This window comes from Phragmites australis, chromosome 3 (genome assembly GCF_958298935.1).
Source record: "Phragmites australis chromosome 3, lpPhrAust1.1, whole genome shotgun sequence".
NCBI lineage: Eukaryota > Viridiplantae > Streptophyta > Magnoliopsida > Poales > Poaceae > Phragmites > Phragmites australis.
This window is the reverse complement of record NC_084923.1, coordinates 40,228,216-40,247,566: the sequence shown is the minus strand read 5'-3', so window position 1 is coordinate 40,247,566 and position 19,351 is coordinate 40,228,216. Positions and strand designations below refer to the sequence as shown.

The following is a 19,351-nucleotide window of genomic DNA, read 5'->3' as shown; positions in this document are numbered from 1 at the left end:
GTCAAGCCGAAGCAGCAGGAAGGCCACGCGCCATTCCGCCCGACGGCGCTCAACGGCGTCCACGCCAGCAGTCGGCCCGCCGCACGCCAGGACCGCTGGTTTCCAAGGGATTTTGAGAAAATTGCAGTGGTATTTCTATTTTTCATCTATATGCTCAAATTATTATGTTGTGAATATAATAACAGGGGATTTTGCAGCATGGTTTGCCCTAAAATTCAATTATGTTGTGAACATAATAACCGAGGATTTTGCAGCATGGTTTGCCCTCAAACTCCGAAAAGTTACTTGCACTGAAGCATAAGGTACAATGAACAATTTATCTAAACAAGTTTTCAGCCATTTGGTCTGAACAAGGCCTAACATGCACATGCTTTTCTGTAGGCAACAATCAATATTTCAGGGCAAAAGTTCAATACTTTGGTGATTGAAAATTTTATCTTGAGGCAACCATCCAGCGTGAAAGACGTGAGTTTGTGCAATTGTGCTATACTGAGCTTTGTGCAATTGTGATGTACGCCTGTATTGATGTGTGCGCTTTGTGCTGCTGTGTGCAGTGTGCTTTGTCCACAGCAACTAGCAAGTGAGCTTTGTGAAGTGAGGGGCAGCGCGATGCTACCAACTGGAGAAGCCCCTTCTAGCTCGAGGCCACCAGAGAAGTATCTTGGTTTAGGTCGCTTGCTCCTAGAGGCGCCGCCGCCACCTACAGTCGATGCTAAGACCGACAGCTCTACTGCAGGTAAATCTGTGATGACTATCAATCATAGCAATATATCTCTTCATTGTGATGAAAATGAAATGTTGCGATATTGACTGTCATTGTGAAGAAAATAAAATATTAGGAAGTGTTCTAGTCACTGTGATGAAAATAAAATGATGATTTTAGAAAGTGTTCATTCGAATTTCCCATGACAATGATATAATGTCATGTGTTCATTTATTTGTGTTTTTATTCAAGAATCTGTTGTAATATCTAGCACGGGAATAAGACATTGCTCATTATTGGTTCTTGTCATATTGATTCTTGTCAGGACCAAAGAGAAAGGCAAATGAAGTTCAAAGTGTTAGCTCGAGTGTACATCTTGGTGTGTCAGCATCATCTACAACACCTGCAGTAGAGGGGGTTTCTATTGGCACCGATGGCAGTGGCACACATAGACAGGAGCAGGGTGATGATGTAGCTCCAAATCCTAATGTTGTTATTGTTGATGATAGAGCAGAATCTCAGACAACTACAAAGCGGCAGAAGAAGTGCACATCTGATGTCTGGCAGTACTTTACCAAGAAAACAGATATAGTAGAGGTGAATGGGAAGAAGTATGAGCAGTGCTGGGGATATTGCAATTTTCCAAATTGCAAGTCCAAATATAGGGCTGAGAGCTATCATGGAACATCCGGATTTCGGAACCATTTGAAGTCAGCTCATAGTATAGTAAAAGGGCAGCAACAACTCAAAGTAGAAAAGGATCATGGAAAAGACATTACTTTTGTTGAGCCTTACAGGTATGATCAGGAAGCTAGTCTCAAGAAATTGTATTTGGCAATAATCATGCATGAGTATCCTTTCAATATAGTTGAGCATGATTACTTTGTTGAGTTTATTAAATCATTGCGCCCTAACTTTCCAATCAAGTCTCGTGTTACTGCTAGAAAGGAAATTATGGACATATATTTGGAAGAAAAGGATAAATTGTATGCACAATTTAAAAATGTTCATTGCCGCTTTAGTGCAACCATGGATATGTGGACATCATGTCAAAATAAATCATACATGTGTGTCACCATTCATTGGATAGATGATGATTGGCATATTCAGAAGAGAATTGCGGGTTTCTTTCATGTAGAAGGACGACATACTGGTAAGAAGTTGGCACAAACCTTCTCTGAACTTATGGTCAAGTGGTACATTGAGAAGAAATTGTTTGCATTAACTTTGGACAATGCTAGTGCAAATGAAGTGGCAGTTAACGACATAATTACTGATCTGAAGGATGTTCATGCTTCTTTAGTTTGTGATGGTATATTTTTTCATGTGAGATGTGCCTGTCACATACTCAATTTGGTTGCTAGAGATGGTCTAAGTGTTATTGCAAAAACAATTGAGAAGATTAAAGCACTTGTACTAGCTGTAAAGGGCTCTCCGTTGCAGTGGGAGGAACTCATAAAGTGTGCCACTGAGTGTGGGTTGGATACAACGAAGGGTCTTTCACTTGATGTTTCAACTAGGTGGAATTCAACCTATCTGATGCTGAGGGATGCCTTGTACTACAAGCCTGCTTTTGTGAGGCTTAAGTCCTCGGATCGCCGTAGGTACGAGAAAATTTCTCCATCTTCTGATGAATGGAATATGGCTATAACTATTTTTCAGTGCTTGATGAAATTCTATGATCTTACTGAACTTCTCTCTGGTACTTTATATCCAACTGCAAATATGTTTTATAAAGGTTTCTGTGAGATAAAAGAATTGCTTGGTAAATGGAAAGTTAGTGAAAGTTTCATTATTAGTGAAATGGCAACTGCTATGGATACAAAGTTTGAGAAATATTGGAATAAGTCTAGTACTGCTCTTGCAGTGGCATGCTTCCTTGATCTTAGGTTCAAGAAAAAGCTTGTAGAATTTTACATGAGAAAGTTCTATGGTGGTTTGTACCAAGTTCACCTTGAAGAGTTTGTTAGTGTTGTAAAGAAGGTGTATCAATTTTACGCTAGGTCTGCACCTATATCTTCAAAGGCAAAGAGTAATGTGAATGAACCTACAAACCCAGTAGATGAGCTCATGGGAAATAGAAATGATGAACTAGAAAGCTTCTTATATGATGATTGTGGCCCTGATAGAGATGGCCTAAGTGAGTTGGACAAATACATGGCAGAGCCACTTTTGAAGCAGAGCCAATTTGATATTTTAGCATATTGGAAGAACCATACAGAAGATTACCCTATTCTTTCACGAATTGCCCGTGATATGATGGCCATACAAGTGTCAACAGTTGCTTCAGAGTCTGCCTTTAGTGCCGGTGGCCGTGTCATTGATCCTTATCGCAGCCGTCTTGATCCTGAGATGGTACAAGCATTAATTTGCACCAAAGATTGGATAGCTGCAGGAAGAAAAGGTGATAATTTAAATAGTTTACCATTTATAATTGTGCAATAATTGGTTATTTTCTTTGTCATTGCATATGATGTATGTGTCTTTGTTTGATTTTTTAGATTCCAAGATATTTTCTTCCATTGTGGATGATCTGGAGGTTCTAGAGACCATTTCTAATAAACGGATGCATGAGGTACTTACCATACTTATACTATCCTCTCATGGTACAATGCTGGAGGTGCATAGAATCTCTTGGTCATTTTGATGCATGGATGTCCGAAGCTGATCACACACTCGCTCTCTAGCTATGCTCTTTTTTTTGTTTCTTCATGTACGGCCTGACTAACATGTCCTTTTTTCATGCATTGTAAAATTACAGGAGAAAGAAGAAGAAATAGCAAGTGATCCAGATGTGATGAATGATTATGAGCAGCTGTAGGCCGAGAGTGATTGAAGAATGTTTATGTTCATATTTTGTTGTACTATTATTGTCATATGTTGACGTTGTGGTGGACTAGTGGTTCGATGTTATTATGTTAAGACTTTGTGTGGTTGTATGGATATTTGTACTATCATTCACTTATATATCTGTTTGAGACTTATTGTTTGTGTGGTTAAATATATACATGTCATCGTTATGTCATATCACATGTTATCTCACTAAGCATGGATGATGCATTTATTATAGTCATGTTAAACTTATACATGTTGACACATCTTGATGGTTTTATGGGTTTTGTTTTCGTTGTGTTTTTCGAATCCCGACCGATACCGCCATTTTCCCTATCGGATTAGTTCGTTTTCGACCATCCGATTATGTCCCGACCGTTTCCGTTCCCGTCTATCCCGTTTTCGTTTTCGTCCGGCTGAGAAAATGTGAAAACGAAAATGGTTAGAGGGTTTTCCCGACCGTTCCCGTCCGTTTTCATCCCTAATTTTAATGATGCTTCTCTCCTATGCCCTACAGGATCACATGTGAGATGACTTGAGGGATTCTTCCTCAACGTTTATGTTTAAGGTAAACTTCCTAAAAAAAATTATTCCAAAGGCTTTCTGTGACAAAAGTCTAAGCCACATTAAGACCAGGGTTAGGACTGTGTTACTACTTGTTAAATAGGAGAAATACAAGACAGAAAAGGAGTGCAGTTTTGCAGCACCATCTCGTTGTGTTCCTGTGGGTTCGTGTGTGTAGCTTGTTTCTAATATTTGGCATCAGAGCCTGTGTTGTCAATCCAGGCGCCACTATGTCGCCATGGGCTCCTAGGGGCGCGCATTCGAGGACTCCTCCGCGCCGAGGCCGTCATAGCTCACTGACACCTCCACGCCGACCTCGGCACCGTGACGACAGTGGCCGCGAGGTGGTCATTCAGCATGTCGTAAAGGAGGCGTCAGGCTCAGTGGTGTACCCCACACTCACCTGGACGAACTACACCGACTGGTGCATTGGGGCTTGTGTGGGCCAATCTCTCCAGTGACCCCAAGCGGCAAGCACTTCTTCCTACTTCTTGTCGACGACCACAGTCGCTTCATGTGGCTGGAGCTACTTCCGTCCAAAGATTGAGCGCCAATGGCCATCAAGTGCTTCCAAGCTACGAGCAGAAGCTGCATGCCCTTTGCATGGATCAAGGAGGAGAATTTACTTTGACCGACTTCACCAACCACTGCGCGAAACACGGCATATATTGTCAGCTTACATCATAGTATTCATCGCAGCAGAACGACGTTGTGGAACGCCGCAATCAAATGGTAGTGACGATGGCACGCAGCATGCTCAAGGCGAAGGGCTTACCAGGGCTGTTCTGGGGAGGCCATGACAACAACCGTCTATGTTCTGAACAGGTCGGCAACAAAGAGCGTCAAGGGGATGACTCCATTTGAGGTGTGGTACGCGAAGAACCCAACGGTACATCATCTCCGCACGTTCGGCTGCATCGTCCACGTCAAGCTCACCACGCCGCACCAGAAGAAACTCGAGGATTGGAGCAAGCCAATGATCTTCATTGGCAATGAACCTAGATCAAAGGCATACAACGCCTATGAGCCGGCCACAAACCACGTTCATCTAACGTAGAACGCGGTGTTTGACGAACCGACACAGTGGGACTGGAGCCCATAGGAGAAGCACGGTGTGATCGACGATGACACGTTCAAGGTTGATTACACAACTACGTACTGGTCGGGTGTGACAACAGAGAACAACATGCACGCTCCAGCCAGAGCATCACCGACAACATCGGCGTCACCTCCACGCTCGTCGGCCTTGTCCTGGGGAACCAGAGTGCGACGACCGGTGGCATGCCATCACCCGCGAGCTCATGGGGGGTGGAATTCGCCTCTCCACTAAGCATCCATGAGGATCTTGATACCGACCGCAATGGCACTCCACTCTATTTCTGCACGGTCAACAACCTCATTGGACTTGCTACACCGCGGGGCTACGCGTCGCGTGAGCTGACCTCAGATGAGCTGCACATGTTGAGCTCCGATGAGCCCATTTCGTTTGCCGAAGCAGAACATCACCCGAGCTGGAGAAAGGTGATGATATAAGAGATGCATCAATTGAGAAGAACCACACATGGAGTCATTGATCTCTCACAGGAGTCACGAGAAATCAGCCTCAAGTGGGTCTTCAAAGTCAAAAGGGATAAGCGTGGCGCCATAGTGAAGCACAAGGCTTGGCTCGTCGCAAAGGGGTATGCTCAACGCCACGGAGTCGACTACGACTAAGTGTTTGCTCCGGTGGCGCGCATGGACATCGTGCACCTTCTCATCGCACTTGCAACGCATGAAGGGTGGTAGGTGCACCACATGGAGGTCAAGTATGCCTTCTTGTACGACAATCTTCAGAAGGAAGTGTATGTGGAGCAATCGCCGGGTTTCACTAGCATCAGCAACGAGCACAAAGTGCTCCGACTTCACAAGGAACTTTATGGGCTACACCAAGCACCATGGACTTGGAACACGAAGCTAGACGACAGTCTGTTGTCGCTTTTGGAGATTTTGTGTGGATTATAGAATGCTTAATACTCTTAAAATCAAAAACAAGTTTCCCATGCCCGTAGCAGATGAGCTCTTTGATGAAATTGCTGATGCAAGAAATTTCACAAAACTGGATTTATATTCTGGGTTTCATCAAATCATAATGGTTGAAGAGGATGAACCAAAAACAGCTTTCAAGACTTGTCATGGCCACTTTCAATTCAAGGTGATGCCCTTTGGTCTTACCAATGCACCTACTACATTTCAATGCCTTATGAATAGTGTGTTTGCTCCATATCTGATGAAATTCATTTTAGTTTTTATGAATGGTATTTTGATTTATAGCAAATCATTAATTGATCATGTTGAAATTTGGAATTAGCTTTTCAAACATTGCTCCATAACAAGCTATTTGTCAAAGCTAGCAAATGTTCTTTTACCAAAACTGAGTTGGAATATTTAGGTCACATTGTGTCTGACAAAGGAGTTTCTACTGATCCTGCCAAAAATGAGTTGGAATATTTAGGTCACATTGTGTCTGACAAAGGAGTTTCTATTGATCCTGCCAAAACACATGCAATGACACATTGGCCAATTCCAACCAATTTTACTGAGCTCAGAGGCTTCCTAGGGTTGACAGGATATTATAGAAAATTTGTCAAGCACTATGCTATTATTGCTAAGCCTGACTGACATATTGAAGAAGAAAACATTTGAGTGGACACATACATCACAAGAGACCTTCCAGCAACTAAAAGTAGCTATGAGCTCCACACCTGTGCTGATTGTACCCAAGTTTCAAAAACCCTTTGATCTGGAGACAGATGCATGTGACAATGGTATAGGAGCTGTACTTACTCAAAAGGGTCAGCATGTAACTTATTTTAGCAAAGCATTGGGTGTTTTCAATCAAAAACTGCCAACATATGAGAAGGAGTTTCTTGCTATAATGATGGCAGTTGATAAATGAAGGCCTTACTCGATGAGAGGACATTTCACTATCAAGACTGAGAGGACATTTCACTATCAAGACTAATCATAAAAGTCTATGCCATCTAAATGACCAACACCTTTCAACAGAATTGCAAAAGAAAGCAATGACTAAGTTGATGGGCCTACAATTTAGTTTTCAGTACAAGAAAGGTGTGGACAACAAGGTGGCAGATGCATTGTCAAGAGTAGGACATTTCTTTGAAATGCAAGCTATTTCAGTATGCCAACCTAAATGGATACAAGAGGTTTTGAATTCATATCAAACTGATCTTCGGGCCATGCAGCTGCTGAGTGAATTAGCTATCTCTTTAACAAATGATCAGGGTTTACTTTAGAAGCTGGTCTTATAAGGAAACATGGCAAAATCTGGATTGGGGCAAACTCAGCATTATAGACCAAGATCATTGATGCATTTCACTCTTCAGCCATGGGAGGCCATTCTGGTATTCAGGCAACTTATCAACGTCTCGAGAAATTATTTTGTTGGGCAGGATTGAAAGCTACAGTGGAATCTTATGTCAAGCAATGCAAGGTTTGTCAATAAGCCAAGCATGAGCACTGTAGTACACCTGGGCTATTGCAACCACTCCCAATTCCTGCAGGAGCATGGCAGGATCTCTCACTGGATTTCATAGAAGGATTGCCAAAATCTGAAGGGTATTCAGTGATTCTTGTTGTCGCTGATAGGATTACCAAATATGCTCACTTCCTGCCATTACATCACCCTTTTACAGCACCACAAGTTGTCAAGTTATTCCTTAATCACATTGTAAAGTTATATGGAGTTCCTCACACTGGTGTCTGATAGAGACAAGATATTTACAAGTCAATTTTGGCAGGAACTATTCAAGCTCATGGACACAAAATTGCAGCTCAGTACCTCTTACCATCCACAAACTGATGGCCAAACCGAACGTGTAAACCAATGTTTAGAAATGTTTCTCAGATGTGCAGTTCATGAATCTCCAACCAAATGGGCTAAATGGCTCCCTCTTGCTGAATTTTGATATAATACCAATCATCATTCATCACTGAATTGTTCTCCCTTTAAGGCCTTGTATGGTGTTGAACCAAACTTGGGAACCATTCCAAATCTTCAGTCTTCAGACAACTCAGATGTAAACACCATGTTGCAAGAGAGACAGTTATATTCTGAACTTCTGAAGACCCAACTGAAGAGAGCCCAAAACAAAATGAAAACTCTAAGCTGACAAGCACCGATCTCCTAGGCAATTTCAAGTATTGCTCAAGCTTCAACAATATGCTCAATCTTCAGTGGTCAATCGTTCCTGTCCCAAGCTTTCCTTCAAGTATTTTGGACCATTTGAAGTATTGAAGCGTATAGGCCTTGCTGCATATCGCATTGCATTGCCGGCCAACAGTAAGGTCCACCCGATCTTTCACGTCTCTCAATTGAAATCTTTTGTTTCCAATTACTCTCCAGTGTTCACTGAGATTCCAGAGCAACAAGATCTTGGCACTGATGATCTTCAGCCCGAAGCAATTATGGAACGGCGTTTGGTGAAGAAGGGCAATGCTGCTGCTACACAGGTGCTGATCAAGTGGTCCTCTCTTCCTTCTTCTATGGCCACCTGGGAAGACTACTATGTCGTCAAGCATCGCTATCCAGATGCACCAGCTTGGGGTCAAATTGCTCTTCAAGAGGGGGGCACTGTCATGCCTGACACCCAGGCAGTGACAGGGACAAAGATGGGCGCACCCTGAAATCACTGTGTCGTGTCCGGCAAGAAGAAAACGAGCGGGGAATCGTCGCGATGGGCGCGTGTGCGTGTAGGTGTTGTGTTCCGATTGATTACTTGTGATGTGGGCCATATTTGGCAGTGAGATGGAGAGGTGTTAAAAGTAGTTGTCATTTATTCGAACAAGGCAAGTAAAAAGATGGAACTCTTCCTCCTATCTCTCTCGCTCTGCATGTTCTTCTCTGAAAACCTTCCTGCTTCTTCCACCTCTCGGTGATTCATCCTTGATCAGCTGGGCATTACATACATTCACTCCATTCTTCTGTTTTTGCCCTCTTTGTTAGCAATAAATGTGAACAAGAAAGCATGCAGCTGAGTGAAGTTTTTCTCAACACATGCAGCAAAAAGGAAAGCATTGACTGCTAGTTTCATCCCATGGTAGAAAACTTAGGCTAGTATGCTCTTTTCTCTGTTTTTCTTCTCAGTTTAGCAGGTTTCTCCTGCCGGTTCCAAAAATAAATAAATTTAGCAGGTTTCTTAATCTACGTGCTAAGTTCTAAGACGCCATATATTTTGAAATGATGGGAGTATTTTTGCCCATTTATGCACGAAGAGGTCAAAGATTAAAACTAGCTAGAAGTATAGTGCGATACTACAGCCAAACGACAAAGGCTCCAAGGAAAACCTAGAAGCCACTTTCAGACAATTCAAGTGAACTATTTCTAAGGGGCTATAAATTGAACAAAGAAATGACTAAGTATACCTGTACACGACCTTCATCTGAACTGTATATTTTTAAATCATGTCTGTAAGTGCTATGGAGACGAAGCAAACCAGTTCCTTCACCTATATTTGAAATACCATGATAGTTAGAAAAAAATCTTCAAGTACAAAGAAAATACATTGAAAACAAACTCCAGATGGTCGAATGTGCAAGATAAAAAAGAAGTCCCAGATCAAAAGCACATTTTAGTGAATTCTCAAATAAGATTTGAATAAAACTGAAGCTCACATGCATCACACAAGCAAACATGGAACATACTTCTAATGATGTAAAACTTTAACTAATGAAAGATTCTAATAGCATCCTTCAAAAAAAAATGCATTGGAGGTGTCCCTAAACTTCAAAATCACCTGGAATTAAAAATACGATGATACAAAGGATTTAAGAAACATATTGTAAATATCGAAAAGATATTTAAGCAGCCACAAAAGCTGTGAAGATCTAAAATGGAAATGGGGTTTATGATTTCTTTTGTCAGTTTTAGGCCATCATGAGATTCATGTCATATCTAACAACTAGAACATGCCACATCAACCACCTATACATGCCACATAAGTATATCCAAACCTCTTACCACATTGGAAAAGGCTCACAATTAAAGTAACTGAAGTGACCTAAGTGGCACCCGAACAAGACAATTTTGAAGTTCAGGGAGTAGGGACCTAAATGGCACCACTGCTAAAGTTTCTCTCCGGCGTGATTTTCTCTTGAGAAGGACATCCAAAATAATGATAAGCACAAGATTTTAATGAAATAAAAATTATCATTCAAAAAAATATCTGCTATTTAACTTCTTTCGGAAGATAATAGAGGCAACAAGAATGCAGACAACCTGGATATATGTTGTTTCTGAAAAATCTTCCCAACTCCTCTGCCTGAATGAAGAACATACAAAAATCACAACACATAATCATCATACAAACATTAAAAAGATATATAATAGATAATATTTGACAATTAAAGTAAAAAAAATTATGAGTAAAAAACCTGCTTTCTCCCAGCATGAGTGAGTACGCCACCATATTTCAGAATCATCAGGGCTTCAATTGGTCGTTCCTCTTCACCATCACCATTGCGCTTTGGAACTTTCATCCATTTCAGTGGCTTTAGCTGCACTTTCCTATAAATGCCAGAGAAATGCCCACCCTAATATTTCAATAGTAGAATAAGTTATCAGATGTCAGAAGACCGTAAGCCTTTCATGGCAGATATATCAGCATTCAAGACCGAAGGATATAAATACAAGCAGTTATGTTTTCAATGAAAATTGTTCTGGTATCAGATGCAGGTATTCAAATGCAAGATAATTTATGGTTGGCTTCTTCCATTTAAAGCAGGAAAAAATAGGTGAGTAAATTGGCAAGTTTTTTTATATCTCCAAGAGAACTCTACTCAGTTTTTGTATCGACATAATACCCAGCACAGTTCTAGCCAAGTAGCCATGTGTCTGCGTAAAGCGAGGCAGAAAGAAAGGGGTTAAAAATAATTGAATCCTACTACCAATTTGCACATATATTCTTTTGATACCATCGAAATATCACATGTTTCGGAACATACCACCAAAAGATGTGTCCATTCCGGACTTACAATTTCGATGGTATGAAATAGTAAATAGCAATCCAAATTGACAGCAAGGATTACCAGTCTATTCCTTCTGTGGCAAATAAGAAGCATGTTGAACAATTTCCATGTGTTGATAATAAAAAAAATCTGTGACTGTGAGGGTCATAACTAGTGCATACTAATAGCTGTAAGCAACCATTAAATTTATACTTTAGGAAATAAATCAACTTATAAAAAGGGTAACAAACTGACAAGGTAGTCTACGAAGTGTCATGATGACCATTAAATTTCAAACATAGTGTCCCTCTTTTATTTCCATTTTAATTTATACTTAATCAGACATTCGTCCTCCTTGTTTCTTTTAGCATTAGCACATATTGAATTAAAAAATAAAACTTTACAATGTACACCAGATAAAGTACTACCCTTCACCGGGTTTTGAGAATTTTTCATGGATGTTTATTTGATGCCGTACTGAAATGGTCTGCATGGTTGCACCTACCTATTAGCCTGCCCTAGATATGCCTCCAACCATCCAATGGAGAGATATTCAACATGTCCATAGCAAATGTTATGCACAGGTCGATTTGAATAATTAGAAATTACCTCCTCCAGTACTGCTTTGACTTGACGAAGCTTTTCAACATGCTCAACATCTTCAGCATCACTATCGCTCTCCCGACCAGACCTAAAATACAGGAAATTCATTAGTTTTCCAAAATTGACACAAAAGAAAAGTTGAAGAAACAGAAGACCAAACTAAATAGTTTAAGCATTGCTGTAATCCAGTAACAGAACATGCAGGTACAGCAGATAAGAATAAAGTTGGGAAGTATACGTCATGAAGCTATTATGCAATCTGTAAATACTTGGACTAAAATACTTATTCCAGAACACGAACACATACCTAGTTGGTGGTACAAGTTGTCTTGTAGCATCTAGCAAGTCTTGTAATTGTACAGCACTTTTCAGTTTCGTCTGCAAGAAAAGCCCAAAATTACCATTCAATTTCAGCACCAGAGGTTAAATAAAACTGAAACTCAAAAAAGAGACCTCAGCTCTTGGCTTTCCACCATTGTACTTCAACATCAAATTCAGGAGCTTTTCCTCTGTAACTCTCAATTTCACCTTCTGCTTTGGTGTCCGATCACCACTAAACAGATATGTGATGTCAATATATAGCACTAACAATTAGCTTATAGAAGCAAAGAAACAGTAATATCCTTACTGGCGTATCACAACAATCACACAGCGTAGTTCTTCTGATTGCCCAAATGTGCCGATTATTCCACTTCCCTGTCGTGTAAGACCTTCAGTGGACTGAACCGGTACATTAGATTTCCAAGGAAGATTTGGAGGGATGGTTGACGAAAGATGAGGAGCTTTTGCATCAAGAAATATTTTTCTCAAGATGCAGGCAGCGTCATCATAATACCTGGATGTATAGTTTATCCAAACGTTTTAGCACTCATTAAATCCAACAGGCAAGTTTCCCATGTAAAGAACATGAGCTTTAAGGAAATTACTTGTATGAGTTCTTTACAAAGCTCCATCCATTAACATCACAGACATACGATCTCCCATCACACCTTAGGAGATCAAAACCACAAACCTATGGAAAACAAGACCATACATCAGAACATGAAAGGAAAACTAAGAAATAATATGATTGCATGAGATAAGCAGCAGCATATTTAAATAGTTGGGAAGTATCTGAAGCATAGATATGGACATTCTATATTATTCTCTGTTCTCAAATTCTATATTATTCTTTGTTCTCTCTCTACATTAGGAAACATGCAACACCTGATCCGTTTAGCTGAATTGCAGAATGGAAAATTAATACACTATTTGAGAAAAATTGGAGCATTTCACTGTATCTAGTATTAACTTTTTGGGGCATGCCATGCAAGACTTTTAGCTTCAAACCAGTACAAGGCAGCTGTCCAAAACAAAACAGTATCTGAGATCATTCTACCAAATTGAAGCATCCAATGCAAACCACATAACTATCTCAACAAAGTACCATTCAGTACTTTGTCAGTTCATCTCCCATATAAAGGAAGATATTCTCACATTGAATCTTTTATAGTCGAATCATGTTTTTTGATGGCTAATAGTCAACAAGATAAAAGAAGGTTATCAGAAAAATCTCTCTGTGACATAATTGAACCAAATGCAAACTAAAGATGACAAGCAAAGTAAGGAAATAATGATAATAAAATATTTTTAAATGATCCCAAGGCATGTAGAAATAAAATTAGAGATAAAAAAAATGAGGCAGTGTTACCATCTGTCTAAAAGCACTGTAGACATCTCTTGCCATTTGTTTCTCTGTAGGGGTCAAAAGCACAGGGTATCGTACCTTCAATAAAATTACAAAAAAAAAAATAGAAACAAGGCCACAGTTCATCAGGATCCAAGGAATGAAACAAGCATCTATATCAAAAAACAAAAAAAATCAACCCAGGAAGCATAATTCAAACATGATACATCCAATAAAAAAGCATTGTGCATGAGAAAGGCAGTATGTTGACCTAACATGTGTACATCTCGGCAAGTATACCTCAAGTTTGAACTTTACTTGTATATGTTATAAAAAATCCGCTTGCTAATTAGCAAACATATATCAGCAAACAAAAGATTTTGCGTAAAAAAAAATAGCAAACACATGAACATATATCAGCAAGTTTATAATGATGGTAATTAAAATAGAATTTTTTATCACTACTCCAATTTGCAAGAACCAAAATCCATGGCATAAATGAAAACATAGACCAATGGATATTAAATTTAGATTTAACAAAGAACATGAAAGAGCACGAGCTAATACTTCTTTCCCATCAGGGTTCCTCATAACAACACCATCAACAACTGGAGATTTCCGTGCCTCAGCATGTGCATATCCTGGGCCAACAGTGTAAACCTGAAAATATTAAGCTAGATAATCAACAATTTGTAGAATAGATGTCACATGACATGATATACTATATGCAGAAAAGCTATTGGAGTTGCCGGATGGCCTCAACCAAAATACGGAAGTTATCTGGTATAAGTACAATACTGGCGTGATTCTATTTATATTAATAAAAAAGAGGTCATGAGCTCTTTCTTTTATGAGCATGACAAAGTTTCCATGTTAAGTGAGAACCTTTAGTCCACAACTTTACAGCTGGAAAATAAAAAGATAGGCCCCTTTCACTTCAGGTTTTCCGGGAGAGAGGAACACAGGAAAGATTCACGAGACCATTTTAGAGAACGACCAAAACCACAAATGTAGAATTAAGCTGTTTCATGACATTTAAACTACACATCAGTAGACAACAAAATTGTGAAAGGCATCTTACTTTAACATCTGTGCCACCAGTAGGCATGAATTCCTCATAAATGTAAGATCCTTCACGCCTCACTCTCCTAACATCAGGATGAAATTCACTAGAACGGTTACCAACCTACATTTATTCAGCAATGCATAAATGTTTATACATTCTTCCAAATACAGGAAAATATGAAACAATACAGGAAGACACCTAATAATTTGACAACAAAAGATATGTAAAAGAAGATCTGACACTTCGATTCTGCACGATATGTAATATCCCCGGTCTATAAGGGGTTTTTTGCATATTATCACATGTACATGTGTATACTGGCTCAAGTCCTCCAAAGAATACAAGTTGCTATTCCTAACATGGTATATAGAGCCAAAATTTAGGGTTAGGATTTCTCTCTCTAGTTCTTAGCGTGCTGCAACTTCCACACCTTCTCTCTCTCACCAATTTTCTGCCTCGATCCGATCTAGGCCGACGCTCATCGTCTGGCCGAACCACTCGCCCGTGTGATGGCCCTCCATGCGCTACCTCCCTATCAGGTAGCCCGGATCGCGCCGCCGTGCGCCTACTCTGCCTCACGCCGGATTCTTCCTGTCACCGGCTACCCCAGTTACAGTGGTTACTTGAGAATTTTGTGTTTCTTCTCCTGCACCTACTCCTCTTTGCTCAGACAGTACATGTGCTATCAGTATTGCTCAAGATCCAGGGAAGCATGAGCTTACCAAGCATATTGGTGTTGATGCTTCCTACACACGAACACATGTATAGGATGAGGTAATTGCTCTTCAGTATGTTCCTTCCGAGCTTCAGTTGGCAGATTTCTTCGCGAAGGCATAGAGTACAACTCAGCACAAGTTCTTTCTCTCCAAACTCAGTGTGGTTGATCCCCCATGAGTTTGAGGGAGGTGTTAGATATATATATATATCTGTGTAATATCTCCAGCCTATAAGGGTTTCTTGCATATTGTCACTGGTACATGTGTATATATATTGGCATAAGGCATCTAGGGAATACAAGTTGCTATTTCGAACAGTTTAGTCCATTGAGAAATATTTTAATCAAATCCATAGTGCCATGAGTGATTTCTAACCAGTGTTCTTTGAATTCAACTAATCAGGCACTTAAAGTGTCTATGGATATACCAAAAATTGCACAAGTAATGGGTGGTAGTCTAGCAGACAAAAAGGCAAACTATGTCATGATGTCCAAATAGATCATTTCTAAACTCACTGAAGGATCAAAAGCTTGATTTTGATAAGTTCCTATCATAAAGAAAAATTAGATCCATTTGTCCCGAATCACGAAAATAACTCCAAAGAGTATTGTCCTATATTTTATGAACCTTTACCCTTTTCTGTAGGCTAAAGTATCTAACAAATCAATAGGTTAAAAAATGGGAAATTAAAAAAAAACTCGACCCAAGGAGAAGATCCCCCTGGTTTTGTCAAGTATCAAACCCTGGTTGGCCAGGAAACTCGCTAAAACCAGTTCTCAGGGAGGTACCCACTTTTTGCGAGCACCCAAGTTCAAGCTCGGGTGGGTGGTCTCTCAACTAAAGGCTCTACCAACCGAGCTATCTTGAGAAATAGCCTATTGTTGTAAGCCAAATACGGAATGAAAGCTGGTTCCTAGCAAGTTAACACTCAAATGACAACAGTTTTGAGTCAAAAGTTCACCTTTCGGAACAATTCCTTCATTCCACCGCCAGCAGAACTAGGATAATATATCATTATTCGATGGTCATCCCCTGGTAAAAAAAAACAAAAAATAAGGAAACAGATGGCATAGGTGATCATTATAAGTGAACATAAACTAAGAATCTGCACTACAATAAACAGATCGCCCTTTGCCACTCTCATATCTTTCCGACACAAAAATGATTAGTTGCTTCTCACACACAGCAAAATCAACCATTCTGGTACCAATAGAGAACAATATTCAGGTGCAAGGCAAATAGAGGCACAGCAAAGTGAACTAATTACGTAAATATTGATGAATTACCATTGACAGGTTTCTCCACAAAAGGCTTCAAAAACCGCTTTCCATGAACCTCAACAAAATCTTCTTGCTCAATGAAGTAGTCTAGCTCTTGGTCTGGATATTCCCTATTGACAAGAGCATAATTGGGCACAGGAATTCCGTACTTCTCCAGATGCTTAAGCATGAAAATGATTGTAGTTAGATCACTTAAAAATTGTTCCGAAGAAAAAATAAGAGTAAATAAGAAATCATGGAAACGCATTCGATTGACTAAGAAATCATTGTGAATGAAGAAAGGGCGATGTAGTATCTGATAAACAAATATAATATATAGAAGAGTAAATTGCTTTGTGGATCACCCAACTAGGTTGCCAAACTTCCTTCCTTTATCTTTAAAAAAAGGTTGCCAAACTTCCAAACTGTGTATTTAGGTCACTAAACTTGTTTAGCCTAGGTACAACGGATATTGACTTGTGCAATCATTGTATGGGGAACACGTAGGACCGCTAACAACAGCTATGGCCACTAAATTTGCATTCAACCCCATGAGTTTAGCATTGCATAGTAATGGCTGAGGCGATAGCTAGATAAGTGACAGTCTTGATGTCTGGATCTAGCAATGGTATTTGTTGCTTGGCGATATCTCCTTGTTGCAGATGGCAGGAAAGCTGCAGCAAGAGGTCGAGTCATCTCCAGTCTACCGTGAGTGATTTTTGCAACTAGATGTTTGTCCCATGATGCAGCGGTCAACTCAACACGCCATGTCACCGGTTGTACCCGAGCTAGCGCCCTAATGGCCTAGAGCGACCCACTTAAACAGATGGCCTAAATATGCAGTTTAGGAGTTCCATGACCTACTTGAACCAACCAAACAATTTGGTGATTCGCGGTGCAATTCACTCTTAGAATGTTAATCAAAGCAGTAGATGGCCATCAAAACTATGAAGCTATTACCCAGTCAAGCTCAAAGAATTTACTCATAACATTAAATCAAAACAATGTTCACTGTTATTCTCATGCTACACACTCATATAAGCATGCACTCTAGATATACAAAGAGACATCTTTGATACTACGCAATACATCACTCTTCGATGAAATATCACCCAGGAATGTGAAATGGCTGACTAACGTATATAAACAGTAAACACCTCGTGCACCATAGGAACACAGATGTTTCTGAAGGATAATTTCCAAACTTTTTACTTCTGTTCTCCAAGAATAGCTTTTTTTTTTAGTTAGGAAAGTTGAGTACAGTACTCAGGCAAAGTCCAACTTAAGAGAAAGGCACTCGACTATGTTGGAAGAAACAATGATAATCTCAGATTCTCAATATGGCCACTACTACTGAACTGCTCCAGAAAGGTAAGTCTATAATGACACACCACCTTTATAACATGCAGAAGAAGACTCCTTTGTGCACAGTGATAATGTACAAATAAAAGAATATAAGTTACCCTGAAAGTGCATATGACCAGAGAATAAGAAGAACGTGTTTAACCGAATGCAATAGAAGACACTAAATGGATTCCATTACAATACCTCATATACTTTTCTGCGGTCATGAAGGAGGTATTGTGGCTCCAATTCATTCACTAAAAAAGGCCTAACATTCATACAGAATAAGATTGATCAAGTTAACTGGAAGATATTATCAAAGACAAAGATAAAGAAACATCAAAAATGACCAAAGATATCCTCTATTCACTTCAGAAACATCGCATTTCTAAACTGATAGCAGTAACAACGCATAGTTTGCCTCCCCAACTATTAATAGTCTCCCTTCCCAACAATGCTGCCTTCCCAGAAGTAGATGCATTCCCAAAGGCAAAGCTGCAAATTATGCCCCGAAACATAAGCAATGGGAGCCTCATTCTTTTAATTCATTTTAAGCTCATTATATGGAATACAGCTATGCAGACTGAATACAAATAGACACTCGTTCAAGGAGATAAGGTTGTTTGAAGCTTACAAAGCTAACAAGTAAATATCGATGCCCCTCCCTCAGTATTAAGACAAATAAAAAAAAATAGGACGTAGTTTTCAGAACAGTTATCATTTGGAATAAATGTTTACATGACAACAGAAAATATCAATCATACCTTCGCAAAGCAGCATAAGCTTGAACTTTTTGTAGAGGAAAACCAGAGGAATAGAAGGCAATCAAGCAATCACAGTTTGGCCAACTGAAAATAAAATTGTGCATAAGTGAGATGCTACTCCTAAACTTACAATCATACACAGTACGTACACAGCCAAAGGATATTACATAAAGAATGTGGATAAACCTATACTCAAAAGAATTATGATTAAGGTATCAATAACCTGAGTTCTCATTACATACATCTCAATAGGACCGTCGAGAATAACGTTATCTCCAAATATTATAATCTGCAAAACAATTAAAAATAATGCAAAATGACAACTGGTTTGAAATGTTTCCATAACAAGTGACCTTTCCCATCAAGCTATACCCCAACAGGAAGTTGAACGTGGCTAAAAGATCAATAAATAAAATGAAGTTTATCAAGGGTAATTAGAATCATTAGATACAAAAATATATAGTAACCTATGAGTTAATTGAGATTAAATTATACTAATCGAAGACTATAGTGCGGATTTACAGAGTGAATCTGGAACACAAAGCAAGAGAAGCAAAAGAGCTAGAGTTAGTTGTGGCGTTAATGATGTACAAGTTAGTGCCTTCCCAAGCACCAAACTAGACATGAGCAATATAACAATGGATGAACAGAAGCAAGGATGAAGAAGTAAACCATGTGCTGCAGCTTGGATTATATTAATCAAGCATAAAAATGGCAAATTATTCCTACAAGGCAAGCCTTGGTAAAATAATCAGGCAAACTAGGTGGCCAGTGGTCCCCCTAGAACGCAGAGGAGTTAACAGTATGTCTAACATATTAATATATGCATGCC

General features: G+C 39.6%; 1 protein-coding gene across 1 annotated transcript in view; it reads right to left on the bottom strand.

Moving 5' to 3' along the window:
* The window catches only part of LOC133913058 (inositol hexakisphosphate and diphosphoinositol-pentakisphosphate kinase VIP2-like), a 29,154-nt gene that overhangs the window by 8,445 nt on the left and 1,358 nt on the right, over window positions 1-19,351 (bottom strand). The window contains exons 3-18 of the mRNA XM_062356100.1: window positions 18,762-18,808; window positions 18,520-18,603; window positions 17,960-18,023; window positions 16,439-16,592; window positions 16,114-16,184; window positions 14,452-14,556; window positions 13,938-14,030; window positions 13,395-13,469; window positions 12,631-12,716; window positions 12,333-12,539; window positions 12,158-12,257; window positions 12,012-12,082; window positions 11,711-11,792; window positions 10,529-10,687; window positions 10,374-10,416; window positions 9,521-9,603 (exon numbers count right to left, since the gene is read on the bottom strand). Coding sequence (XP_062212084.1) covers window positions 9,521-9,603; window positions 10,374-10,416; window positions 10,529-10,687; window positions 11,711-11,792; window positions 12,012-12,082; window positions 12,158-12,257; window positions 12,333-12,539; window positions 12,631-12,716; window positions 13,395-13,469; window positions 13,938-14,030; window positions 14,452-14,556; window positions 16,114-16,184; window positions 16,439-16,592; window positions 17,960-18,023; window positions 18,520-18,603; window positions 18,762-18,808 — 1,524 coding nt within the window. The remainder of the gene's footprint in view (window positions 1-9,520; window positions 9,604-10,373; window positions 10,417-10,528; window positions 10,688-11,710; window positions 11,793-12,011; window positions 12,083-12,157; window positions 12,258-12,332; window positions 12,540-12,630; window positions 12,717-13,394; window positions 13,470-13,937; window positions 14,031-14,451; window positions 14,557-16,113; window positions 16,185-16,438; window positions 16,593-17,959; window positions 18,024-18,519; window positions 18,604-18,761; window positions 18,809-19,351) is intronic.